The sequence below is a fragment of the Scyliorhinus torazame genome, chromosome 9, assembly GCF_047496885.1.
Source record: "Scyliorhinus torazame isolate Kashiwa2021f chromosome 9, sScyTor2.1, whole genome shotgun sequence".
NCBI lineage: Eukaryota > Metazoa > Chordata > Chondrichthyes > Carcharhiniformes > Scyliorhinidae > Scyliorhinus > Scyliorhinus torazame.
In genome coordinates this window covers 49,057,916-49,085,722 of record NC_092715.1, presented here as the reverse complement: position 1 = coordinate 49,085,722, position 27,807 = coordinate 49,057,916, and the positions used below count along the sequence as shown (strand labels likewise).

The window sequence follows — 27,807 nt, the reverse complement described above, 5'->3', positions numbered from 1 at the left end:
ACCCCCCTCTTCAGGCACCCACACCCACCTACAGGCACCCCCCCTCCTTCCAGGACCCCCACCCCTAGTCACCACCTCAATCAAATTTGTAAGACACGGGACGGGATTCTCCGTTGCCTGACGCCGATATCATAATCGCCGATCGGGCGGAGAATCCCTTCCGACATCCAAATCGGGGGCGGCAGCGGTTTGATGCTGGTTGTCTGTTCTCCACCTCCTATGAAATGGCATCATCGCGTCGTGCACCGCATGCCATTATAACGGCGAGGCGCATCATCGGAAGTCCCTTCCCTGCTGCTCCATCACTGATGGGCCGAGTTTCTGACGTGTGGTCTCAGCGGTCGGGAAATCAACGTGGCGGCCGTGGATTGTGTCCAGCGGCGCCACAGTCAGCCGGGAGCCGCGCTGCTGGCCAGGGGAGGAGGCTTCCGTGAGGGCTGGGGGGGCTGGTGGGGTTGGCCAGGTGGTGGCCAGGGAGGCAGTATTTGGCAGGTTGGGTCCATGCACAGCTGGCGCCATGTTGTACGGCATGACCGTTGCAGATCGGCGCCTGCACATTCTCTGGCCGTTTTGGGCGTGGGAGTCGGGAGTTATACCCGGCTCGGCTGCTAGCCCCTCACTGGTCCCAGGATCGGTGAGGGTTCGGTGCCGATCTTAGCATCGCAAAAAGTCATAGTACCCACGCCGCCGTCGGCACTTAGCCGCAAAATCGGAGCATCCAGCCCATGATCTCCCTTTGACAAAACCATGCTGACTATCCTTGATTAATCGTTGCCTCTCCAAGTGGAGATTAAATCTGTCCCTCAGAATCTTTTCCAGTAGGTTCCCTATGTTATGGGTCAGGGTTTAGAGAACCCCAAAGTATATCATGGAGTTCACCTGACCCACAACTTTTAATAGATTGTGGTATGGGGAGCACACGGCCCACTTTACAGGTGTGGTAGAGCAGAAATGGAAAAGTATTTTTTAAAGCAAAACAATGTTTATTCTATGAACTCAAGTTAACCTTTTTAAAACATACAGTGAACATCTTAGCAACCATTAATTCAAATACAACCCCCAAAGAATACGACACTAAGTAATCCGTTAAGCTTTCCTTTTAACATCCATAAGACTTAAAACACCCTTTAGCAGAAGCACATCAGGTTAAAGTCACTACTGTTATTAGTTTTAAATCACCAGGGTCGATTTACAGTCTTTAGATTAGAGAGAGAGATTCATACACCTTCTGGCTGTGACTGCAGCTATCTAGCTCTGAAAACGAAACTAAAGCACACCCTGCAGCAAACAGCCGAAAATGAAAGTGAAAAGCTGACAAACAGCCCAGCTCCACCCAGTCTCTGACATCACTGCAGTAATAAACACCCATTTCTTAAAGGTACTCTCACTACAGATACTTATACATATACACCCATTTATAAACACCCATTTCTTAAAGGTACTCTCACATGACACCTCCCACTGGAGTTAGACTCACTTGCCTGTAATTTCCTGGTTCGCCCTTACTTCCCCTCTTGAATAATGACACCACATTAGCTGTCCTCCACACCTGGCACCTCTTCTGTGGCCAGAAATTATTTGAAAAGTTGTGTCACAGCTACTGCAATCTACTCCCTTGTCTCCCACAGCAATCTGGGATACAGCTCATCTGGTCCTGGGGATTTATCCACTTTTAGGCCCGTTAAAAATGTTAATAGCTTCTCCCTCTCAATGTTAAGTCATTCAAATAAATTACAATGCACCCCCCTGATTTCTATACCTACATCAGCCTTCTCCTTCGCGAACACAAGTGCAAAGTACTTATTTAAAACCTCACATATCTTCCAGTTCCACACACAAATTGCCATGTCATCCATAATGGACGCCATTCTTACCTTGGTTACCTTCTGCCCTTAATATACTTATAAAACATCTGTGGATTTTCCTTTATTTTACCCACCAGTGCTTTTTCATGCCCCCTCTTCGCTCTCCTAATTTCTTTCTTAAGTAACCCCCTGCATTTCCCACATCTACATCATGTATAGCCATTTTAGTACTTCCCAATTTATCTCCACAGATATGCCCATGTGATATCAATAACTCTTTCAGGTCAGTCTATTTTTCCTCTGGAAGGTAACTCAACAAGTTATCCCAATTGAAAGAACATCGTCATTTTTCAATTTAATTTGAGGTCAAATTCACAGTCATCTCGATTAGGTTCGTCACTTTGAGTTAGAATCATTAAAACCTCCTCCTTTTTCTCGCCTTCCCGTTCAAAGTACCTTTTAAGCATATTCACATGACACAGTTGGTGAGTTTTCCTTCTGTCTGGTGGTTTTACCACATAATTCACCTCACTTAATTTCTTTTCAATCTGATAAGGTCCACAAAATCTTGCTTTTAAAGGTTCACCTACCACTGGTAACAACACTAAAACTTTATCTCCACTGGCAAAACTACGAACTTCGGATTTTTTGTCCGCTACCAGTTTCATCACATTTTGAGCAACTTTTAAATGTTGTCTAGCCAATTCACCTGCTCTATTTAACCGTTCCCTAAAATTTGACACGTAATCCAATAATGTAATTTCCAATTTCTCACTCACCAATTTTTCCTAAATCAATTTAAGTGGTCCTCTTACCTCATGACCAAAAATTAGTTCAAAAGGACTAAATTTGGTTGGCTCATTAGGTGCATCCCTAATTGCAAACAGTATGAATGGAATTGATTTATCCCAATCCCCTGGATAATCTTGACAATAAGCCCGCAACATTGTCTTTAATGTCTGATACTGTTAAATCCTCAGTTTCTTTACCCGTCAGTCTGGCCTCAATAAAAGTCGAGATGGATTTGCAGGTACAGCATTAGTTATTTTATTCAGCTTGCAAGCTTTCTCAGTTCACAGCAGTACAGAATGCCTCTCGTTCTCTGTACCTCCGGAATCGAGTGAGGCTATCAAACAAAGAGCTCTGTACTGATACATTCAAATGGCATCAAGTTTCACATACTCGACGCCCATAGGTCATCCTATGTCCCTCCTGACCTGTTTGATCTATTCTGATTGGCTCACTTCCAATCCCTTCCTCTGGCCCCTATTACTCAGCATCACTCTCGTAGACACACCTCTTCCTGCTTTTCCATGCGGTCTGAAATCCTTTGTCTGTGAACTAACCAGAATTAAAGTGGCTTATCTTCTACATTACATTAACTAATATCTCTAAAGTAACTATTTTATATCACATTCGTCAATACCACCTTTCTAACGCTCCCTGCGATTTTGGATGGTACGCAGTTGATTTAAATTGTTTTATTCCTAAGCTATCCATAACTTCTTTGAATATCCTTCAGGTAAAATTTGATCCTTGATCCGATTGTATTTCTTTGGTAGTCCATATCTAGTAAAGAATTTAAGTAACTCCTCCACAATCTTTTTACTGGAATGGCCTTTGGAAACCTAGTAGACACATCCATTATAGTCAAAAGATATTGATTCCCACTTTTTGTTTTAGGAAGCGGTCCTACGCAATCAATTAGGACCCTTGTAAAAGGTTCCTCAAATGCTGGAATGGGTATTAAGGGTGCTGGTTTTATCACTGCTTAAGGTTTCCCTATCACTTGACATGTGTGATATGATTGACAAAATTTAACTACATCTTTATGTAGTCCAGGCCAATAAAAATGTTTTTGGATTTTAGCTTGCGTTTTCCTTATTCCCAAATGACCTCCCACTGGTACCTCATGTGCAACTCGCAACACATCCTTTCTATACCATACTGGCAATACTACTTGATGAACTTCTGCCCACTTTACATCCGCCTGCATTTGTAAAGGTCTCCATTTTCTCATCAAGACATTACTTTTACGGTAATAACACTCTGGTATACACTCAGATTCCTCTTCTGTGTATGCTTTCTGATACATCCGTTTTATTTCCATATCTTTTAGTTGTAACTCCGCCATTTTCCTGAACTAAAAATATCCGCCTCATCCTCCACCTGTTCTTGGTCTTTTTCAATCATCTGATCAAAAATCATTTCTGATAATTGCACTTAAACTTAATCTTCACTCTTTGATTTCTCCTCTTGTCTTAATCTGTGACTTTGCGATCTTGTTACTACACAATCCGGAAAAATCCCAGGATAGTCGTCCTTCAACACTTCAGTTGTCTGATTCTCCACTGGCTTATCAATCACAGCAGGCATCACTCCCACCTGTGATCCAGCTTTATCGTTACCCAAGATAAACTGTATTCCTGGACAAGATAGTTTCTCTATTACTCCTACTACCACTTCACCACTCTTCACTGGACTTTCCTACCTTACCTTATACAATGGAACACTCCTCCTCTCACCCTGAAGTCCACATATTACCACCTTTTCTGGCAACATTCTTCCCAAACTACATAACTCCTCATCTCTTCCCATTAAAGATTGACTAGCTCCTGTATCTCTTAAAATTGTGACTTCTTTACCTCCTCCTCCTGATACACATGAGTAAACTTTACCCACACAAGTAAATTTTTTAAAGAGATCTGGCACCTTCTTATCAATCACCTCTTGATCAGGCTGTACAATCTTTTGCACCTCCTTTGCTTCACTTCGGAATTCCTTTACCACTTTAACAAACCCCACTGTCTTATCCTGTTTTACCACATCAGCCTTCCCAGTGCTTTTCTTCAATCACCAACACTGTGATTTTACATGGCCCAGTTTATTACAGTGAAAACATTTGAAACTTTTTGTTTCTTTTCCACCTTCTTGGATTTATTTTTTAATCTGAGGTACACTCTCCTTATTATGTCCCATCAGATCACCTTTACCGTTACCACTTGAGTATTTCTCATGTCCCCAGTTTCTATCCCTCACAGGCTGAAACTGATGTCGGAAACCAAGCTTTGATTTATGAACTAATTCATAATCATCTGCCATTTCTGCTGCTAATCGCGCAGTTTTAACCTCTGCTCTTCTACATGAAATCTCACTACATCAGGAATAGAATTTTTAAACTTCTCCAAAAGTATAATTTCTCTGAGAGCTTCATACGTTGGATCTACTTTCAAAGCCCTTATCCACCTATCAAAATGACTCTGTTTGATCCTTTCAAACTCCATGTATGTTTGACCAAATTCTTTCTTTAAATTTCTAAACCTTTGTCTGTATGCTTCAGGCACTATTTCATATGCACCTAAGATGGATTTTTTTCACCTCCTCGTATGCCCTAGATACCTCCACCAGTAGGGATGCAAACACTTCACTAGCCCTACCTAACAGCTTTGTTTGAATCATTAATACCCACATGTCCTGTGGCCATTTCATTTGTTTAGCTACCTTCTCAAATTAAATAGAAAAGGCTTCTACCTCCTTCTCGTCAAATCTTGGCAATGCTTGGATGTATTTAAATGGATTCCCACCAAGCCTTCGATTATGACGCTCTTTGTCACTATCCACATCACTAGCCACAAACTGTACGTTTCCCTTTACGTCTGCCAATTTTAACTGACTGTCATGTTTCATGGTCATTTTCTGAAGTTAAAACTCTTTCTCTTTCTCTTTTTCCCTGATCTGTATCTCCCTTTCTCTTTCTTTTTGTTCTGCTAGGGCTATTCTTTCTGTTTTCCTTTCTTCTCTCTCTTTTTCATCTCTCTCTCTTTCGTATTCAAGCTGCTATAATTCTTTCTCATGTTCCATTTGTTTAATTTGTAACTGAATTTTTGCCATTTCCAATGAGTCAATCTGTATCTTGGGCAACTTTAAATGCTTAGCCACCGCCATAATTACCCCATCTTTTCGCATTTTGTCAAGTAATGTTAACTGCAATCTTTTTGCCAAATCTAACAGTCTGCTTATAGTCTCTGTTCGTAAGGTACTGCGTGTGACCGTCTCCACCCCCAAAAACCTCAGAGCCTCTGAAAGAGCCATTGTCCACAAAACACTCCCCATTTAAACTATAATACCACACCTGAAAAGCAACCACAATATGCTCACTCCTCACTGTCTTTAAGTTCACTAAACCAATTCAATAGATAAACTTTTATCCCACTGAAGCCCCCAATTTGTTATGGGCCAGGGTTTAGAGAACCCAAAGTGTATCATGACGTTCACCTGACCCACAACTTTTAATAGATTGTGGTATGGGGAGCACAGGGCCCGCTCTACAGTTGTGGTACAGCAGAAATGGAAAAGTATGTTTTAAAAGCAAAACAATGTTTATTCTATGAACTCAAGTTAACCTTTTTAAAACATACAGTGAACATCGTAGCAACCATTAATTCAAATACAACCCCCAAAGAATACAACACTAAGTAATCCTTTAAGCTTTACTTTTAACATCCTAAGACTTAAAACACCTTTTACCCAAAGCACATCAGGTTAAAACTACTGTTATTAGTTTTAAATCACCAGGATCGATTTAGTCTTTAGATTACAGAAAGAGATTCAAAAACCTTCTGGCTGTGACTGCAGCTATCCAGCTCTGAAAATGAAACTAAAACAGCAAACAGCCTAAAATGAACGTAAAAGGCTGACAGACAGCCCAGCTCCACCCACTCTCTGACATCACTGCAGTAATAAACACCCATTTCTTAAAGGTACTCTCACTACAGATACTTATACATATACACCCATTTATAAACACCCATTTCTTAAAGGTACTCTCACATGACACCTCCCACTGGAGTTAGACTCACTTGCCTGTAATTTCCTGGTTCGCCCTTACTTCCCCTCTTGAATAATGACACCACATTAGCTGTCCTCCACACCTGGCACCTCTTCTGTGGCCAGAGATGATTTGAAAAGTTTTGTCACAGCTACTGCAATCTCCTCCCTTGTCTCCCACAGCATTCTGGGATACAGCTCATCTGGTCCTGGGGATTTATCCACTTTTAGGCCCATTAAAAATGTTAATAGCTTCTCCCTCTCAATGTTAAGTCATTCAAATAAATTACAATGCACCCCCCTGATTTCTATACCTCTACATCAGCATTCTCCTTCGTGAACACAAGTGCAAAGTACTTATTTAAAACATCACATATCTTCCAGTTCCACACACAAATTGCCATGTCATCCATAATGGACCCTATTCTTACCCGGGTTACCTCCTGCCCTTAATATACTTATAAAACATCTGTGGATTTTCCTTTATTTTACCCACCAGTGCTTTTTCATGCCCCCTATTCGCTCTCCTAATTTCTTTCTTAAGTAACCCCCTGCATTTTATAAAATCCTTGTGCTGTTTTGAGCCCTCGATATCTGCCATAAGCCTCCATTCTTTTCTTAACCAACCCTGGCTATGCCTTGAGTGAAAGTTTCCTTCGCGAGGCCTACCTGAAATAGCTTTGAGGAGTTTCAAGCCAGTTTCGATGCACATCACAAAAATTCCCACAAATTTAAAATCTCACTCAAACAGGCCAAAGGAAACAGGTTCCGTTGGAAATGTCCTTCGACTATTGGACTGGAATGAGCACACATCACACTGGGCCATCTATTCCTTTATGTGCCTGGGCCTGCTTTAATTGTCTTGATGCTGAAAAGGAATGCCTATGGAAAAGTATTCTGGTTTTCTGTAATGCAACTCCTCATTTCGATAGGACTGAGAAGAATGTATACTTACTTGCACACAATGGGAAGCAGTTCATGTCATCCCCTAGCTTGGTCCGGGTGTGGAATTAGGCAGGGAGAAAACACTGCCGTTCTGAACTTTTATCTCCTGTTGACTGGGTGTCTTGGAGGCTTCAGACTCAGAATGATGTTGAGCAATAGGGCGGCAGAGACTTAAGGAAGAAAGCAGGTTATCAGAAGAAATGTTGCAGCTTGAAAGCATTAATTTACTCCTTCATTCACAGAAGAACGCATGTTTATGATGCAGTGTTACAACTAAATTATATGTGTTCCTGTCCTCAGCAACAGCTATCACTCTCTAATTAGCAATGGTACTTGGGCTGTTTTCTATATGACAACAAACAGGAGTTATAGAGACGTGGTCACAACCGAGGTGCAGGCAGACAGATGGGTGACCGCTAGTAAGGGTAGGCAGTCAGTGCAGGAATTCCCCCTGGCTGTCCCCCTCTCTAATAAGTATACCACTTTAGATACTGTTGAGAGGGATGGCTTATCAGGGGAAAACAACAGCAGTGGCCAGAGCAATGACACCATGGCTGGCTCTGTTGTTCAGCAGGGAGGGTCAAAGCTCAGGAGAGCAGTAGTCATAGGGGTTAGTGGCTGTGAAAAAGACTCTAGGATGGTGGGGTGCCAGGGTCCAGGATGGTACTGAACGGCTGCAGGGCATCCTGAAGGGGGAGGGTGATAATGCAGAGGCCATAGTGCATGTTGGTACCAATGACATAGGTAGAAAGAGGGATCAGGTCTTGTATCAAGAATTCAGGGAGTTAGGCTGTAGACTAAAGAGCAGAACCTCTCAGGTTGTAATCGCTGAATTACTCCCAGTGCCACGTGCCAGTGAGTGCAGGAATAGGAGAATAGCACAGATGAATGTGTGGTTTAAGAATTGGTGCAGGTGGAAGAGTGTTAGATTCCTGGACCATTGGGACCATTTTGGGGGAAGGTGGAACCTGTACAAGCAGGACGGTCTGCATCTAAACCGGAGCGGCACTATCTTGCTGGTGGGTTTGCTAGTGCTGTTGGAAAGAGCTTATACTAGTTTTGCAGGGGGAGGGGATGCAGACCGATTGCAGAATAGGGGCACAGTACAACATAGAAAAGCAATCAGGTCAGAGGGAATACAGTGGCAGTAAGTTTCAAGGGAGTAAGACAAGGCTGGATGGCCTCTACTTTAATGCCAGGAGTACGAAAGGTGTTAAGGGTGATGACTGACATGTATAATTAGAATATAATAGCTATCACAGTGACATGGTTGAGTGAGGGGCAGGATTGGCAGTTCAACATCCCGGGACATAGAATCTTCAGGCAAGACAGGAGAGGGGATTGAAGAGGAGGAGGCATTGCATTATCAGTTAAGGAGGCAGTTACTGCAGTAAGGAGAGATGATATCTTGGAGGCGGCATCAAATTAAGCTTTGTGGATTGTGCTTAGGAATAATAAGGGACAGCTACGTTGTTAGGTCTTTATTATAGACCCCCAGAGATTCAGCAGGAAATTGGGAGCAAATATGTGCGCAATTCGCGGAGAGGTGTAAAAATAATAAGAGAGTAATTATATTAGGTGATTTCAACCTTCCCAAAATTAATTTGGATAGCCATTATGTTAAGGGCTTAGATGGAGTAGAGTTGTATACAGAAGAATGATCTAATTCAATACGTGGAGGATCCAACAAGGGATGGTGCAGTGCTGGACCGAATTCTGGGGAATGAAGCTCTGGACAGGTGGTTGATGTGTTGGTGGGGGAGCATTTTAATGACAGAACATAGAATATATAGTGTAGAAGGAGGCCATTTGGCCCATCGAGTCTGCACCGGCCCTTGGGAAGAGCCTCCACTTAAGCCCCACACCTCCGCCCTATCCCCGTAACCCAGTAATCCCACCTAACCTTTTTGGACACTAAGGGCAATTTAGCATGGCCAATCCACCTAACCTGCACATCTTTGAACTGTGGGAGGAAACCGGAGCACCCGGAGGAAATCCACGCAGAGAACGTGCAGACTCGGCACAGACAGGACTACCTGATGAGTGCTAGATAAAAAGCTTCCAACCGAAGCATAGAAAACCTATGTTCAACTAAGTGATTTGTAACCTGGATCATTACCAGTGGCATCAATTAATATCTAATCACCGGTAACCATGATTAGACTTGTTTAAAAGGTTGTCATTTATTCTATGTTCAATCAGTTTGAATGCAGTGTTCCTCCTGCCTACTGGTTATATTACTGACTGATTTCCATACAGGCCGATCACAAAACACACAGCTGTTTCTCACAAATTTCTTACCATCTAATTGGCTGTACCTGCTGCACATTTTCGGGAAGGGGGTGGTCTCGTGTTTCAGGTAGGAGTAAAGTGAAAGTGCCAGCCAATAAAATGAAAGCGCCCATCAGCATGAAAGGTAATATCCTGTTATATGTTCCTGCAAGACAGAAGGAGACAGTTTTACAAATAACTGGAGGCTGCCAAAAATGTATTCACAATTGCAGCACAGAAAATTTGATCTGAAACGGGGTTTAACATTAACTTTGTTCTCAAAGGATGTACCGTTCAGGCCTGGTTACAACTTGCCTGAGCAACATTCAGAACTTAGAGCAGCCATAGAGAGTCCTCCTCGTGTTGAAGTTTAGAAATTTGGGGGACTCGCACCACATGTTTTTTTTATTGTTCATTTACGGGATGTGGGTGTCGCTGGTTAGGTCAGCATTTATTGCCCAACCCTAGTTGCCCTTCAGATGCTGGTGGTGGGTTGCCATCTTCAACCGCTGCAGTCGTTGAGGTGTAAATACACCCATGTGCTCATCAGGGATGGAGTTCCAGGATGTTGCCCCAGCAACAGTTAAGGAACGGCAATATATTTCCAAGTCAGGGTGGTGAGTGGCTTGGAGGGGAAACTCCAGGTGGTGTTCCCAGATATCTGCTGCTCATGTCCTTCAACATGTTAGTGGTCGTAGGTTTGGAAGGTGTTGTTTAAGGAACCTTGGTGAGTTACTGCAGTGCATCTTGTAGATGGTACACATTGCTGCCAATGTTCATCGGTGGTAGAGGGTTTGAATGTTTGTGGAAGGGGATGTAATCAAGCGAGCTGCTTTGTCCTCGATGGTGTCGAGCACCTTGAGTGTTTTTGGAGCTGCACTCATCCAGGGAAGTAGAGAGTATTCCAATACACTCCTGACCTGTGCCTTGTAGATCATGGACAGGCTTTGGGGGTCAGGAGGTGAGTGACTCTTTGTAGGATTCCTAGCCTTTGACCTGACCTGGTAGCCACAGTATTAATGTGGTGAGTCCAGTTCATTTTTCGATCAATGGTATCCTCCAGGGTGCTGATTGTTGGGGATTCAGTGATGGTAATGCCATTGAATGTCAAGGGGTGATGGTTAGATCCTCTCTTGTAGGAAATGGTCATTGCCTGGCACTTATGTGGCACGAATGTAACCTGTCACTTGTCAGCCCAAGCCTGGATATTGTCCAGGTTTTGCTGCATTTGGACATGGACTGCTTCATTATCTGAGGAGTTGCGGATGGTGCTGAACATTGTGCAGTCAACTGCAAACTGTCGTGTTAAGCACACTGAGATAACACGGGCTGCAACTGGATGCAGCTATAACTGAAACAGACTCCAGACCTTGAAGTTAGTTCAATTTGATTTATTGAATCTGTCACACAGTTAGCTCAGTTCTCTGTGAGTTTGACTCTCTGCTAACCTAAGTGTGATTACTCTGTCTGACTGAACCAGACTAATTCTTAGCCACGTGCTGTAGGTGTTACGTGATATGTACACCGGACTCACTCTGTAGATATCCCTAGTGGAAAGAGGCGGAGTGTGAGTACCTCGTGCCTTTTATAGTGGGAAATCACCCCCGAGTGTTCTGCCTGCTGATTGGTTATGTCATGTTCTCTGTGTTCATTAGCTGCCTGTCCGTATCTCATTGTGTGCATGTCTGCATATCATGACATCTGCCCTTTTGAAATGTTTTTCTGTAGCATATGTGAAAGTATTTACACGTGTAGGCCGAAAAACTAATGTATTTACATGAAATGGCAGATGGGAACATATGTACATGTGAAAACCGGTGTCTAATGTGCAAAAACAGAACAAAGGAAACAAAACAAATGTTCATAAGTCCCGTCTCTGGGGCTTGCGTCTGATCCTGGTCGACCGGCGGAGAGGTGGTGGTGGGGACGATGGCGCCTTGATGGGTGGGATTGCAGCCGGACTGGTGGCCTCGTGGTTCGAGGTGTCAGGAGATGGCACAATAACAGATGGGAACAACGAAGAACGTGGTTGCGGGCGGGCAACTGTGCGCAGTGCCGTGCTGTTCACTGCACATCAGAGCCATACGCACAGCATATGATCGAGGAGCAGCCTGTCGAACAACAACCGCTGGAGCTGACCAGCCTCCATCAGGTAGCTTGATCTGAGCAGCATCCGCCGGGGATAGCACAGGCAAATCGGTGGCATGAGCGTCATAGCCCTGCTTTTGCCGGTCCCTGAGTTGCTGCACCTTCTGCAGCACCGGGAGGTGATCCAGATCAGGCAAGTGTATGGCTGGAAGAGTCGTCCGCAGGTCCCTGTTCATCAGGAGTTGAGCCGGTGACATGCCAGTAGAGCAGCACAAGGTTGACGTCAGAAGCAGAATCCACGGCCTTGCAGATGAGCTGCTTCACTATGTGCACCCCTTTCTCAACCTTCCCGTTGGACTGCGAGTAATGTGGGCTGGAAGTGATGTGATGAAACTGATATAGCTGGGCAAATCCTGACCACTCTTGGCTGCTGAAGCAAGACCGCTGTCACTCATGACAGTGAGTGGAATACCATGCCTGGAGAACGTCTACTTACAGGCCTTGATGACGGTCTTGGATGTGAGGTCCGAGAGCTTCACGACTTCTGAGTAGTTGGAAAAATAATCGATGATTAGCTCATAATCATGACCATTGGCATGAAAGAAGTCGATGCCCACCTTGGACCACGGGGAGGTCACGATTTTGTGCTGCTGAAGCGTTTCCTTGCTCAGTGCTGGCTGGAAGCGTTGACAGGTCCGACAGCTGAGGACCATATTTGAGATGGCCTGCCTAATCCCAGGCCAGTAGACAGCTTGCCTGGCTCTGCACCTACATTTCTCGACACCCAGATGTCCCTCGTGGATTTACTGGCTCCAAGCTCTGGAGACTGAGTGGGATGACAATGCGATCCAGCTTGAGGAGGATACCATCAACCAGGTCGTCCTTCACATTGAAGAATTGAGGGCACTGCCCTTTTTGCCAGCCATTGGTGAGGTGGTGCATGACACGCTGCAGAAGCGGGTCTTTGGCTGTCTCGTCGCGAATGCGGATCACGTTTTCATCCGACGCCGGGAGGTTGCTGGCCCACAGCTGCACCTGTGATTCAATCTGTTGGATGAATGCCGGCGGTTCACTGGGCAAGGTTATGGAGCGGGACAAGGATCCGCAATAATGAGCTCCTTGCCAGGCATGTACACAAGTTCAAAGTCATACTGTCTGAGCCTGAGGAGGGTGCGCTGCAGCCGGGGCGTCACGTCATTCAGGTCGTTGTGGATAATGTAGACCAGAGGCCTGTGGTCCGTCTCGACAGTGAATGTCGGCAGGCCGTAGACATAATCATGGAACTTGAGAATTCCAGTGAGAAGGCCCAGGCATTCCTTTTCAATTTGGGCGTACCGCTGCTCGGTGGGTGTCATCGCCCGTGATACGTAGGCAACCAGTGCCCAGGATGAGGCGTCATCGCGCTGGAGCAACATCGCGCCGATGCCGTCCTGGCTCGCATCTGTCGAGATTTCCCTGTCAGGGTCAAAAAATGGCAATACAGGTGCAGTGGTGAGCTTGGCTTTCAGCTCCAACCACTCTGCTTGATGAGCTGCCTGCCACTCAAAGGCTGGTTTTTCACCAGGTGTCTGAGGGCCGTGGTGTGTGAGGCCAGGTTTGGGATAAACTTGTCCAAAATGTTCACCATTCCTAGGAAGCGCAGCACTGCCTTCTGTCTTCAGGGGTCTTCATGGGTTCGATGGCCTTGACCTTGTCTGTGTCTGGGCGCACACCCTGCTGAGATATCTGGTCATCCAAGAACTTCAGTGTCGGCATGCCAAAGCAACACTTGGCCCTGTTCAGCTTGAGGCCATTGGCATGGACACGGTGGAATACCTGCTGGAGACGAGAGATGTGCTCTTCGGGGTTTGTGGACCAAATGATAACGTCGACCACATACACACGAACCCCTTCAATGCCCGCCATCATCTGCTCCATGATTCTATGGAAGATCTCCAAGACTGAGACAATGCCGAATGACATACGATTATAGCAGTACCTGCCAGACGGTGTGTTGAAGGTGCAGAGCCTTCTGCTGGACTCATCCAGCTGGATTTGCCAGAACCTGTGTGACGCATCTAACTTTGTGAAAAACCGGACGTGTACCATCTCACTTGTTAGTTCCTCCCACTTCAGGATGAGGTAGTGTTCCCGCATTATATTCTGGTTGAGATCCTTGGGATCAATACAGATGCCCAGCTCCCCCGAAGGCTTTTTTACACATACATCGAGCTGACCCAGTCAGTCAGTTCTGTAACTTTGGAGATGATGCCCTGGTCCTGAAGATCCTTTAACTGCGCCTTCAGGTGCTCCTTCAGTGGAGCCGGGACCCAGAGTGGAGCGTAGACCACAGGCGTGGCATCAGGCCGCAGCAGGATCTTGTACCGATATGGCAGAGTGCCCATCACGTCAAACACATCCGGATACTGAGCGAGGATGTCGTCAATGCTGACTTGAAGATCCACGTTGGGGGAGGTCATCGTGTAGACCCGCTGCACAAGGTTTAGCTGCTTGCATGCATGTGTGCCGAGCAGGGAGGCCCTGTCTGGCTTGACGATTTCAAACCTTAGCCTTGCGTGAATGCTCCTGTTGGAGACGAGCAGATGGCAGGATTCCAGTGCTGTGATGGCGTTGCTGTTATAGTCCAGGAACTGGCAGGCTGCTGGAAGGAGCTTGGGTGGCTTCTTGATGTGGGTGAAATCTGCCTGTGAAAGGAGATTGGCAGAAGCACCTGTGTCCAGCGTGGACTGGATGGTGCATTGATTTACTTGCATCACCGCACGCCATTCGTCAGCAGAATCCACAGTGAGGATGGGCAGGCTCCGTGATGATGTCAGTGAGGCATGATAATCTATGATTAATCTAGGACAAAGGTTCGGCACAACATCGTGGGCCGAAGGGCCTGTTCTGTGCTGTATTTTCTATGTTCTATGTTCACGTGTGGTGATGATGCCCACATGGTAGGGGGACTCCAGGCAATCGTCCTCTGGATCCATTATACTGCCAGGATCAGAATCCTGTGAACCTTGTTGGACACTCCGAATGTGCCTGCGTTGGAATTGGGAGCGCTGGCCCTTGACCGGTGGTGCAGACCTGCACACGGCTGCAGAGTGTCCAGGCTTTCCACAATTTAACCAGCGCCTGCCTCTTGCAGGGCAGTGTTTCTTTAAATGGGCGGTGCCACAGTTCAGGCACGTCATGATGTTGTTACACTCCGTGCGTCGTCGCACATGCGCAGTGCGGTCAGCAGACGTTCGCATCTGCGCAGTGTGGTGATCGGCCGCTTCGTTATCCCATTCGCTTCGCGCATGCGTGGGGCTCCGGGGAGAGCGGGCGAAATGGCCGCTTTCATCATGGCTGAGGCGCTGCATCCGAGCGATGGCCTGCACACTCTCTGCCTCGTGGGAGGCAACTTTCTCAGTTTCAGCCGATTTGTATTGGGAATACCGACTTTTGGCGTGCTCATGCACTGTACATGTTTCAATCGCGACTGACAGGGTCATATGCTTAAATTTTAAAAGCTGCTCTCTCAGAGGATCAGAGCGAACTCCAAAAATGATTTGGTCCCTGATCTTGGAGTCAGCAATACCACCAAAGTTGCAGGACAGCGCTAGTAGACAGAGATTAATTAGGAAGGAGTTGAAAGATTCATCTTTACCTTGTAGGCGTTGTTTGAATATATAGCGCTCGAAGATTTCATTGGTGTCCACTTCACAATGACGATCAAACTTGTCCAGGATGGTCCGAAACTTTGTCTTGTCCTGGCCTTCGGTGAAGTTAAACAAGTTAAAGAGTTGGATGGCTTGATCCCCCGCAGTTGAGAGGAGAAGCGCAATCTTTCTTGTATCAGACGCACCCTCGAGGTCTGAGGCTTCGATGTACAGCAGAAACCTTTGCTTGAAAGACCGCCAGTTGGCACTGAGATCGCCGGAGGTCCGCAGCTGTTGAGGAGCCTGGATCTTCTCCATGGTGCCAGGATGCATTTACTAGTCGTCCCGGAGCAGATTGAGGTAAACCACCTAGGAATAGCAGTCTTCTGGTACCATGTTGTGTTAAACACACTGAGGTAACACGGGCTGCAACTGGATGCAGCTATAACTGAAATAGACTTCAGACCTTCAAGTTAGCTCAATTTGATTTATTGAACCTATCACACAGTTAGCTCAGTTCTCTGTGAGTTCGACTCTCTGCTAACGTAAGTGTGATTACTCTGTCTGACTGAACCAGACTAGTTCATAGCCACGTGCTTTTGGTGTTATGTGATATATACACCAGAGTCACTCTGTAGATGTCTCCCTAGTGGAAAGAGGCGGAGTGTAAGTGCCTTGTGCCTTTTGTAGTGGGAAACCACCCCCAAGTGTTCTGCCTGCTGATTGGTTATGTCCTGTTCTCTGTGTTCATTAGTTGCCTATCTGTATCTCATTATGTGCATGTCTGCATATCATGACACAAACATCCCCACTTCTGACCTTATGCTGAAGGGAGGTCATTGATGAAGCACCTGAAAATGGTTGGACCTAGGACACTACCCTGAGGAACTCCTGCAGTGATGTCCTGGAGCTGAGATGTTGTCCTGTAACCACCACAACCATCTACCTTTGTGGCAGGTATGACTCCAACTGATGGAGAGCTTCCCCTCTGATTCCATTGACTCCAGTTTAGCTAGGGTTCCTTGATGCCATACTCGGTCAAATGCAGCCTTGATGTCAAGGTCAGTCATCCTCACATCACCTCTGGCATTCAGTTCTTTTGTCCATGTTTGAACCAAGGCTGTAATGAGGTCACGAGCTGAGTGACGCTGACAGAACCCAAACTGAGCTCAGTGAGCAGGTTATTACTGAGTAAGTGCTGCTTGATAACACTGTTGATGACTGTGGTAATACCAGGTATTGCGGTACCTGAGAGGTGGATGACCATTGGCTAGACCCAGGAGTCTACCATTGGCTAACGTACATAGCTCTGCCCTGAGAGGCGGGGTATAAGAACTGATGCCGTCCCAGCAGCCTTCACTTTCTGTACCGAAGCTGCTGGGAACAGTTGTAGCTTATTAAAGCCTATTAGTTATGACTCACCTTGTCTCGAGAGTAATTGATTGCGCATCAATTTAATCAGCTATTACTTCAGTGAAAGATGGATCTCCGTATCAAACCGGAGTGCCTTCAGCTCAGCCCCCACGCGTACAACTCCTCTGCTATCTTCAAGCATTGGCTGGCATGTTTTAAGAACTTCGTCGACACGGCCGCCGACACCCCCACGGAAAGGCAGAAAATGCACCTTCTACGCTCCCGAGTCAGCCCTGCAATCTACCCTCTGATCGAGGAGGCGGAGAATTATGCTGCAGCTATCGAGCTGCTAGAAGGACATTATATCCGACCTGTGAACGAGGTCTATGCCTGTCACCTGCTGGCAACTAGAAGGCAAAGCCCTGAAGAAACAGTGGAAGACTTCTATCGGGCACTGCTAGTGCTGGTCCGAAACTGTGGATGCCCGCCAGTTTCGGGGAACGAGCACACAGAACTTTTGATTAGGGCTGCTTTTGTGGCAGGTATGACTTCTCCTGATATCCGCCGAAGGCTCCTAGAAATGGACACACTGGGACTTACTGAGGCACGGGCCTTGGCGGGGTCTATGGACGTTGTGTATAAAAACACGCTGGCTTTTGCCCCCGGATGCACGTGGCACTCCGTAACGGCAGCCCCCCAGACCTATCCCCTAACCCCGCAAACCTGCGCGACGAGACGGCCCACTATCGCCGCCGGCCAACGCTGCTTTTTCTGCGGGCAGGCGAATCATCCCCGCCCGCGCTGCCCGGTCCGCACCGCTACCTGCAAAGGGTGCGGCAAGAAGGGCCACTATGTCGGGGTCTGCCAGGCCCGCGCCGTGGCCGCAGTCTCCAGCGACTATCGGCAGCCTTTTGTTTAGGTCCCGGCCATCCAAAGCCCACCGCCGCCTTCCTATCCCCATTTTGCCACCACGCTGGACGGGTGGGCGCCGCCATTTTGTCCCTCGCCACCGCCATCTTCTGCTCCTCCGGACTCCATGTGCGACCCATGGCTGACGCCATCTTGGATGGGGCCTCAGGCCCCCACCACAGCCGACTACACGCTGCCCGACCAGGACTCTCCTTTACTGCAGCTGGCCTCGGTGACTCTGGACCAGAGTCGGCCCCTGACGCTAGCGAAAGCTACTACGACGATCGCCATCAACGGCCACGCAATGTCGTGCCTGGTCGACTCTGGGAGCACGGAAAGCTTTGTTCACCCCGACACGGTAAGGCGCTGCTCTCTTGTCACCCATCCCGTAAACCAAAGGATCTCCATGGCCTCCGGGTCACACGCGGTGGAGATCAAGGGGTTCTGCCTAGCGAACCTCACTGTCCAAGGCAGGGAATTCCGCAATTTCCGCCTGTACGTTCTGCCGCACCTCTGCGCAGCCACCCTTCTTGGGCTGGATTTCCAGTGCCACCTACAAAGCCTGACCTTTAAAGTTGACGGCCCTATACCCCCTTTTACTGTCTGCGGCCACGCGACCCTTAAGGTCGACCTGCCTTCCCTGTTTGCGAACCTCACCCCGGATTGCAAACCCGTCGCCACCAGGAGCAGGCGCTACAGTGCCCAGGACCGGATCTTTATTAGGTCAGAGGTCCAAAGGCTGCTGAGGGAAGGGGTTATCGAAGCGAGCAACAGTCCCTGGAGGGCTCAAGTAGTGGTGGTAAAGACCGGGGATAAACATAGAATGGTCATCGACTACAGCCAGACCATCAACAGGTTTACGCAGCTGGATGCGTGCCCTCTCCCCCGTATAGCCGACCTGGTAAACAGGATTGCGCAATACAAGGTTTTCTCCACGATGGATCTCAAGTCTGCCTACCACCAGCTACCCCTCCGTAATGGTGACCGCCAGTACACTGCCTTCGAAGCAGATGGGCGGCTCTATCACTTTTTAAGGGTTCCTTTCGGTGTCACGAATGGGGTCTCGGTCTTCCAGCATGAGATGGACCGAATGGTTGACCGGTACGGCTTACGCGCAACGTTCCCGTATCTCAATAACGTCACCATCTGCAGGACCACGACACCAACCTCCGAAAATTTCTCCAGACTGCAAATATCCTTAATCTGACCTACAATAAGGATAAATGTGTGTTTAGCACCGACCGTCTAGCCATCCTAGGCTACGTAGTGCGTAGTGGAGTCATAGGCCCCGACCCCGAACGCATGCGCCCCCTCATGGCGTTCCCCCTCCCTCACTGCCCCAAGGCCCTAAAGCACTGCCTCGGCTTCTTCAGCTATTATGCACAGTGGGTCCCCAATTACGCAGACAAGGCTCGACCACTAATCCAGTCCACAACCTTCCCCCTGTCGATGGAGGCCCGCCAGGCCTTCTGCCGCATCAAAGCAGACATTGCAAGAGCAACGATGCACGCCATCGACGAGTCCCTCCCCTTCCAGGTCAAGAGCGATGCGTGCGACGTAGCTCTGGCGGCCACCCTCAACCAAGCGCGCCGGCCCGTGGCTTTCTTCTCCCGCACCCTCCATGCTTCCGAAATCCGCCACTCCTCGGTCGAAAAGGAGGCCCAGGTCATAGTAGAAGCTGTGTGACACTGGAGGCATTACCTGGCCGGCAGGAGGTTCACTCTCCTCACGGACCAACGGTCGGTTGCTTTCATGTTCGATAATGCAAAGCGGGGCAAGATTAAGAACGACAAGATCTTGCGGTAGAGGATAGAACTCTCCACCTACAATTACGAGATCTTGTACCATCCCGGGAAGCTGAACGATCCTCCTGATGCCCTGTCCCGCGGCACTTGTGCCACCGCACAAGTGGACCACCTCCGAGCCCTCCACGAGGACCTCTGCCACCCGGGGGTCACTCGTTTCTATCATTTTATCAAGACCCGCAACCTGCCCTACTGTATTGAGGAGGTCAAGACAGTCACCAGGGACTGCCAAATCTGCGCGGAGTGCAAACCGCACTTCTACCGGCCAGAGAAAGCACACCTGATAAAGGCTTCCCGTCCCTTTGAACGCCTCAGCATGGATTTCAAGGGCCCCCTCCCCTCCACCGACCGCAACACGTACTTCCTGAACGTGGTTGACGAGTACTCCCGGTTCCCATTTGCCATCCCCTGCCCAGACATGACCACAACCACCATCATCAAGGGGATCTTTACACTGTTCGGTTTCCCCGCATACATCTACAGTGATAGGGGCTCCTCCTTTATGAGCGACGAACTGCATCAATTCCTGCTCAGCAAAGGTATCGCCTCCAGCAGGACGACCGGTTACAACCCCCGGGGAAACGGGCAGGTTGAGAGGGAGAACGGAACGGTCTGGAAGACCGTCCTGCTGGCCCTACGGTCCAGGAATCTCCCAGTCTCCCGCTGGCAGGAAGTCCTCCCGGTCGCCCTCCACTCCATCCGGTCGCTGCTCTGTACTACCACAAACCAGACACCTCATGAACGTCTCCTTCTTTATCCCAGGAAGTCCTCCTCCAGGACCTCGCTCCCAACCTGGCTCGCGACACCCGGACCCATCCTGCTTCGGAGATATGTGAGGGCGCACAAGTCGGACCCGTTGGTCGAGAGGGTCCACCTGCTGCATGTCAACCCCCAGTATGCCTATGTAGCATTCCCTGATGGCCGCCAAGACGTGGTCTCCCTTCGGGAGCTGGCGCCCGCCGCAGCCCCACGTGCACCCGCACCACCGCCCCCACTCCCATTCTCCCCGCAGCACCTGACCGGAGGGTCAGTACTGCCGCCGCCCCTACCCCGACCCGGACAAGCACCGACGCCCCCTGCAGGCACCCATCCCCCTGCCCACTTTTCGCCCCAACAGCGCCGCCTAGGGGTGACGAAGCTGCCTGGGAGGACAACACCACGTTCCCGGAGTCGCAACCGCCGGGGCCCCCATCAGGATCACCGCCGAAGCTCAGACGCTCCAGAAGGTCGACCAGGCCACCCGATCGACTGATTGCTGCACTATGAACACTTTGTTATTACCCTCGACATCACGGTACCTCAAGACCTGGTCCTACCATGCGAAAGGCGACATTTACGCAGGCCATCACCCCGCCGGATTCTTTTTTAACAGGGGGTGACTGTGGTAATACCAGGTATTGCGGTACCTGAGAGGTGGATGACCATTGGCTAGACCCAGGAGTCTACCATTGGCTAACGTACATAGCTCCGCCCTGAGAGGCGGGGTATGAGAACCAATGCCGTCCCAGCAGCCTTCACTTTCTGTATCGAAGCTGCTGGGAACAGTTGTAGCTGATTAAAGCCTATTAGTTATGACTCACCTTGTCTCGAGAGTAATTGATTGCGCATCAATGACTCCTTCATCACTTTGCTGATGATGGAGAGTAGACTGAAAGGGTGGTAATTGGCTGGGTTGGATTCGTCCTGTTTCTTGTGTACAGGACACACCTGGGCAATTTTCCACATTGCCGAATAGATGCCGGTGTTGTAGCTGGAACAGCTGGGCTAGGGGTGCAGCAGGTTCTGGAGCACAAGACTTCAGTACTATTGCCGGTATATTGTCAGGGCCCATAGCCTTTGCGTATCCAGTGCCTTCAGCCTTTTCTTGACATCACGTTGAGCGAATCGTATTAGCTGAACATCTGTGATGCTGGGGACCTCTGGAGGAGACCAAGATAGATCATCCACCCGGCACTTCTGGCTGAAGATTGTTGTGAATGCCTCAGCCTTGTCTTTTGCACATATGTGCTGGACTCCTCCATCATTGAGGATGGGGATATTTGTGTCCTTGGCACTGTGAGGCAGCAGTGCTAACCACTGCACCACTGTGTCCCCCACCCCCCGGGCTGAGTTAAATTGACCATAGTCCTTAGAACCCCTACAGCGCAGAAGGAGGCCATTTGGTCACCGGGTCTGCACAGACCTTTTGAAATAGCACCCTATCTCTTCCCACTCCCCCATCCTATCCCCACCTAACCTGCACATCCCTTGAAACTGAGGGCAATTTTATCATGCCCAATCCACCTAACCTGCACATCTTTGGACTGTGGGAGGAAACCGGAGCACCCGGAGGAAACCCACGCACACACGGGGAGAAAGTGCAAACTCTACAGACAGTCACCCATGCCGTCCTAGGTTTCACCAGGTTTGTAAAATTTAAACACAAGAAATCTTTGATTATTAACAGTAATTATAACTAAATAGGCCAAAAAATACAACTGGCTATCTATTGTCTGATTTCCAACCCCTCCCTTTCTAAATACCCCGACTCTCTACACATACACAGACAAACAACACAGAGGGAAAAGGGTGGTTGACACGTAAAGAAAATATTCATAAAAATAAAAGGATAAAGGATCTTTGATTCAGATGGATGCCTCCCAGTTAGTTTGTTTCTCAAGGTTAGGCCTTGAATTTTTTTCAGAAAATTTCTCAACATAAGTTGATCGAAGGGAGAGGAAAAGGAGGTGACCCTCAATTTATGGAACCGTGTCCAAATAAGAGTCGACAAAGGAGAAACCAAAAGATGAGTGAAAGCAAGAATCAGAGGTCATCGAGCTCAATGGTCACGAGGCAAAGCGTGTCCACGCCAGCTCACTGGTCGATGGAGCAATGGGTCGAGTACCTGGATGAGACGTTCGCCCAACATCGCAAGGAGTGTACAGAAGATGTAACCCAGATGATAGCCTCGATTAAGGTTGACCGGGTGGAGGAGAAAATGACGACCCAGGGACAGGAGATTCTAAAGCTGCAGGAGCTGGCGACTGAACCAGAGGAGGAGTTCACTGCAATGGCTTTGGAAATTAGCATACTGCAGGACAGCCAGAAACGACTGCTAGATAAAGTGGAAGACTTGGAGAACCGGTTTCGCGGGCAAAATATCCGAATCGTCGGGCTGCCAGAGGGGAAGGAGCGATCAGATGCGGGAGCGTATGTGGGGAAGATGTTGCAGGAGATGGTCGGGGCCGATGTGTTTGACAAGCCACTGGAGGTGGACCGGGTGCATAGGGTGCTAGTACGCAAGCCCCAGGGTCGTGAACCCCCGAGGGCCATGGTGGTGAGGCTGCATCGATTCCTCGACAAGGAGCGTATCATGAAGTGGGCCAGGCAGACGAAACGGCACATGTGGGAAGAATCGGGGATCCGGGTGTACTAAGACTGGGGACCAGAACTCGCAAAGACGAGAGCAAGTTTCAACAAAGTTAAGGCGGCCCTGTTTGAGAAAGACATTAAATTTGGACTGTTATACCCGGCGCGTCTTTGGGTGACCTACGAGAACCGGGAGCTGTATTTCAATTCTCCGGAAGAGGTGGTTACTTTCATGAAAGACAATAATCTGGCTTAAGGACTCTTAAATTAAGGACTCTTAAATTCTAACTGTGGTGGGCTGAGTTTGAGGGACGGGATGGAGTGGCGGGGACGAGAGAAACATGGTTCTGTATTCTGCTTTGTCTTGTTTAAAATTTCAGTCTTTTAATTCTGTGAGTTAAGTTGCGATGTTCGGGAAGAAAAGGGTTCGGGTGTTTTATTTTTAAAAAAAAAGATTTCTCTCTTTTCTTTTCTCTCGTCTTGTGTAATTTGATTTTGATTTAGTCTCTGTAACAAAGATGGTTGATTCTTGCATGCATAATTTTGATTAAGCTGCTTGGAGCTTCTTCTATTGTGTTTGATTCTCTTTGAAAGTGATGGAACTGATAAGAATCGGTCAAAGGGGGAGGGGTAGAACCGGGCAATCTGGTATAACGACTTTTAAACTCAAACTGTAGGGGTCTGAGTTTGGGGGAGGAGACAGGATGGCGGGGAGGTGAGAAAAATGGTTCTGTGTTTTGCTATGTCTTGTTTAAAATTTTGGTCTTTTAATTCTGTGAGTTAAGTTGCTATATTCGGGAAGAAATTGGTGTTTACATATATATTTTTTTTCTTTCCTTTCTTCTTGTGTAATTTGATTTTGATTTACTGCTTTATGTATGATATCACAGAGGTAAGAACTTTTAAGATGCAATGGGGTGTTTTAGTATCTGCAAGAATGATGGTTGATTCTTGCATGCATAATTTCACTTAAGTTGCTTGAAGCTTCTTGCTTTGTGTTGGATTCTGTTTGAAGGTGATAGGACTGATAAGAATCGGTTAAAGGGGGAGGGGCTTGCCTCTTTGCCTGCTCGTTGGGGGGCGTATGTTTGCTTTTTGGGATTGTTGGTACTGTGTTGAGTGCTTGTTGAAAATGAAATGAAATGAAAAATGAAATGAAAATCGCTTATTGTCACAAGTAGGCTTCAAATGAAGTTACTGTGAAAAGCCCCTAGTCGCCACATTCCGGCGCCTGTTCGGGGAGGCTGTTACAGGAATTGAACCGTGCTGCTGGCCTGCCTTGGTCTGCTTTCAAAGCCAACGATTTAGCCCTGTGCTAAACAGCCCCTTTCATTGCTAGGTGTGATAGAATCTGGCAGTTAGCAGGCTTCTTGACGCCAGAGGGTGGGAGATGCTGAGCTGGATAGCTGGTTCACGGGAGCAAAGTGGGGGGAGAACTAAGGAAAGACAAAGTCGGGGGGGGGGGGCGGGGGGGGGGATACTTCTGACAAGTAAGGGACAGTTAGGAGACTGGAGATGGAGATCAGATGGCAGTCATCGCCCAGGGGCGGATTAAGCGAGGTGTGGAACACGGGCTAGGAGCTTGCCTAGGAAAGGTCATGGTTGACGACAGGGGAGGGGGGCAAAAGCCCCCCCCCCCCGACCAGACTGGTTACATGGAATGTTCGTGGACTGAACGGGCCGGTTAAGAGAGCTTGTGCGTTCACACACCTGAAACAGATAAAAGCGGACGTGGCTATGTTACAGGAGACACACTTGAAGCTGGGAGACCAAATTAGATTAAAGAAGGGATGGGTCGGGCAAGTGTTTCATTCAGGACTGGACTTTAAAACAAGGGGGTTTAATAATAAAAGGGTGACATTCGAGGTGGGGTGGATAGAGGTAGACCTGGGAGGCAGATTTATTATGGTTAGCGGGAAGCTAGAGGGAATGGCAGTGGTGCTGGTGAATATATATGCCACAAACTGGGGTGATGTCGTGTTTATCAGGAAGGTGCTGGGGAAGATCCCAGACCTTGACTCGCACCGGCTGATCATGGGGGGTGACTTTAATACGGTCCTAGACCCGAGGTTGGATCGGTCGAGTGCTAGGTCAGGGAAGCTATCAGCAATGACAAAGTATCTGCGGGTTCATGGAGCGCATGGGAGCGGTGGATCTGTGGAGATTTGAGAGACCAAGGAGCAGGGAATATTCATTCTACTCCCATGTATATAAGGCGTACTCCAGGATAGATTTCTTCGTGCTAGATAAAACACTGCTAGCAGGGGTTGAGGACACTGAGTACTCAGCAATTGTGGTCTCAGATCATGCACCACACTAGATAGACTTACGGGCAGACACGGGAATGTCCCAGCGCCCACAGTGGAGACTAGATACAGGGCTGTTAGTGGATGAGGAAATCTGTAAGCGAGTGAGAGAGGCCATTCGGGGGTACATAAAGATCAATGACACGGGAGAGACTGCAGCTGGGGTGGTCTGGGGGGCACTGAAAGTGGTTATTAGAGGGGAATGTATTTCGATTCGAGCCCGCAGAGATAAAACTGAGTGGTTGGAGCTGGACAGGTTGGTAGGAGAAATCTTACAGGTGGACAGGAGATACTCGGAGTCTCCAAATGAGGAGCTCCTGAAGGAGCGTCAGAAACTTCAAATGGAGTTTGGGCTCCTTCCCACAGGAAAGGCGGAGGGTCAGCTGAGGAGGGTAAAAGGGGCAATATATGAACATGGGGGAGAAAGCTAGCAGGATTCTGGCACATCAGCTGAGGAAACAAGAGGCGGTGAGAGAAATAGGGAAAATAAAGGATTTGAGGGGGAAGACGGTGATGGACCCTTGGGCGGTGAATGAAGTGTTCCGGGAATTTTATAGCCAGCTATACGAGTCGGAACCCCCGGATGGGGAGGAAGGCATGAATCAATTGCTGGGGAGGCTAGAGTTCCTGAAAGTAAATGAGGAGATGGTGGAGGCCCTGGAGGGCCCGATTGGGCTTGGAGAGGTGATAGATGGACTGGGGGCGATGCAATCGGGTAAAGCCCCGGGACCTGATGGATTCCCAGTGGAATTTTATAAGAAGTTCTCTGGGTTACTGGGGCCGCTCCTAGTTAAGGCTTTCAACGTGTCCAAGGAGCTGGGAGTACTCCCCCCAACGTTATCACAGGCATCAATTTCTCTCATCCTGAAGCGTGACAAGGATCCGGAGAGCTGTGGATCGTACAGGCCAATCTCCCTCTTGAATGTAGATGCCAAATTATTGGCAAAGATCTTGGCCACTCGAATAGAGGATTGTGTCCCGGATATAATTGGGGCGGAGCAGACGGGATTTGCAAGGGGCAGGCACCCGACATCCAACATTAGACGGCTTCTTAATGTAATTATGATGCCAGCGGAGAGACGCGAGGCTGAGGTGGTCGTTGCCATGGATGCGGAGAAGGCTTTCGACCGAGTGGGGTGGAAGTATTTATGGGATATTTTAGGCAGATTTGGGTTTGGGAAGGGATTTGTGGAGTGGGTCCGACTCCTATACCAGGCCCCGGTGGCAAATATAAGAACTAACCGAGTTTGGTCAGAATACTTTAGGCTTGTCAGGGGACAAGGCAGGGATGTCCGCTCTCCCCATTACTGTTTGCCAAGCCATAGAACCCTTAGCAATGGCTCTGAGAGCAGCAAATACCTGGAGGGGTATAGTGAGAGGGGGGGTGGAGCACGTGGTCTCTCTCTATGCGGAAGATTTGCTGCTTTATATCACGGACGCGGTGTGGGGGGGGGGGGGGATGATCAAAATCATGGAGGTATTAGGAGAATTTGGGCGATTTTCAGGCTATAAGTTAAACATGGGAAAAAGTGAGGTGTTTGTGATTCAGGCACAGGGGCAGGAAAGGAGGCTGAAGGAGCTACCTTTTAAAGTGCTTGGGAAGAGTTTTAGGTATCTGGGGATTCAAGTGGCCAAGGATTGGGGGCAGCTTCACAAGTTAAATTTGGGCAAAGCAGTGGATCAAATGAGAAGGGATTTTTGTCGATGGGACATGCTCCCACTGCCGCTGGCGGGGAGGGTTCAGACGGCGAAGGTGACTGTCCTTCCGAGACTGCTTTTCATTTTTCAATGTCTCCCGATTTTTGTGCCAACGGCTTTTTTCAGAAGTATGAATGTGGCGATATCGAGGTTTATATGGGCGGGTAAAACCCCGAGAGTAAAGAGGGCACTCCTGGAACGGGCCCGCGGGGAAGGGGGATTGGCTCTCCCGAGTTTTATTAACTATTACTGGGCTGCCAACTTATCGATGGTCAGGAAGTGGGTAGTGGGGGAGGGGTCGGTCTGGGAGCAGATGGAGACAGCATCCTGCAAAGGTACGAGTCTGGAGGCTTTATTGACGGCGCCCCTGCCGTTCTCACCGGCTCGGTACTCCACATGTCCTGTCAGGGTGGCAGCCCTGAGGGTGTGGGGGCAATGGAGGCAGCATATGCGATCTGTGACAATTACCAGTTTGTCCCGGGGGGGCTGGATGGAAGTTTGAAGGTTTGGCAGCGTGCAGGGATTGAGAGGTTTGGGGATCTATTCATCCAGGAGGGCTTCCCGACCTTGGAGACATTAGAGGAGGAGTTTGACTTGCCGGGAGGGAACGGGTTTCGGTATCTTCAAATGCGGGACTTTGTATGGAGACAGGTCCCAAGCTTTCCTCTCCTCCCCCTGAGGGGACTGTGGTGGTATGTATTAGAGGTAATACGGTACACCATGAATGCCGAGGAGCTATTGGAGGACAGATGCTGGGTCCCGATTGGATCTGCCGCCTACTGGGCTCCACCCAGATAGGCGGGGTATAAGAACCCGGTTTACT

General features: G+C 48.5%; 1 protein-coding gene across 1 annotated transcript in view; it reads right to left on the bottom strand.

Annotated features, from left to right (window-relative positions):
* The window catches only part of LOC140429183 (organic cation/carnitine transporter 2-like), a 157,692-nt gene that overhangs the window by 42,145 nt on the left and 87,740 nt on the right, over window positions 1-27,807 (bottom strand). Inside the window, exons 8-9 of the mRNA XM_072515850.1 lie at window positions 9,879-10,014; window positions 7,588-7,747 (exon numbers count right to left, since the gene is read on the bottom strand). Coding sequence (XP_072371951.1) covers window positions 7,621-7,747; window positions 9,879-10,014 — 263 coding nt within the window. The 3' untranslated portion in view covers window positions 7,588-7,620. The remainder of the gene's footprint in view (window positions 1-7,587; window positions 7,748-9,878; window positions 10,015-27,807) is intronic.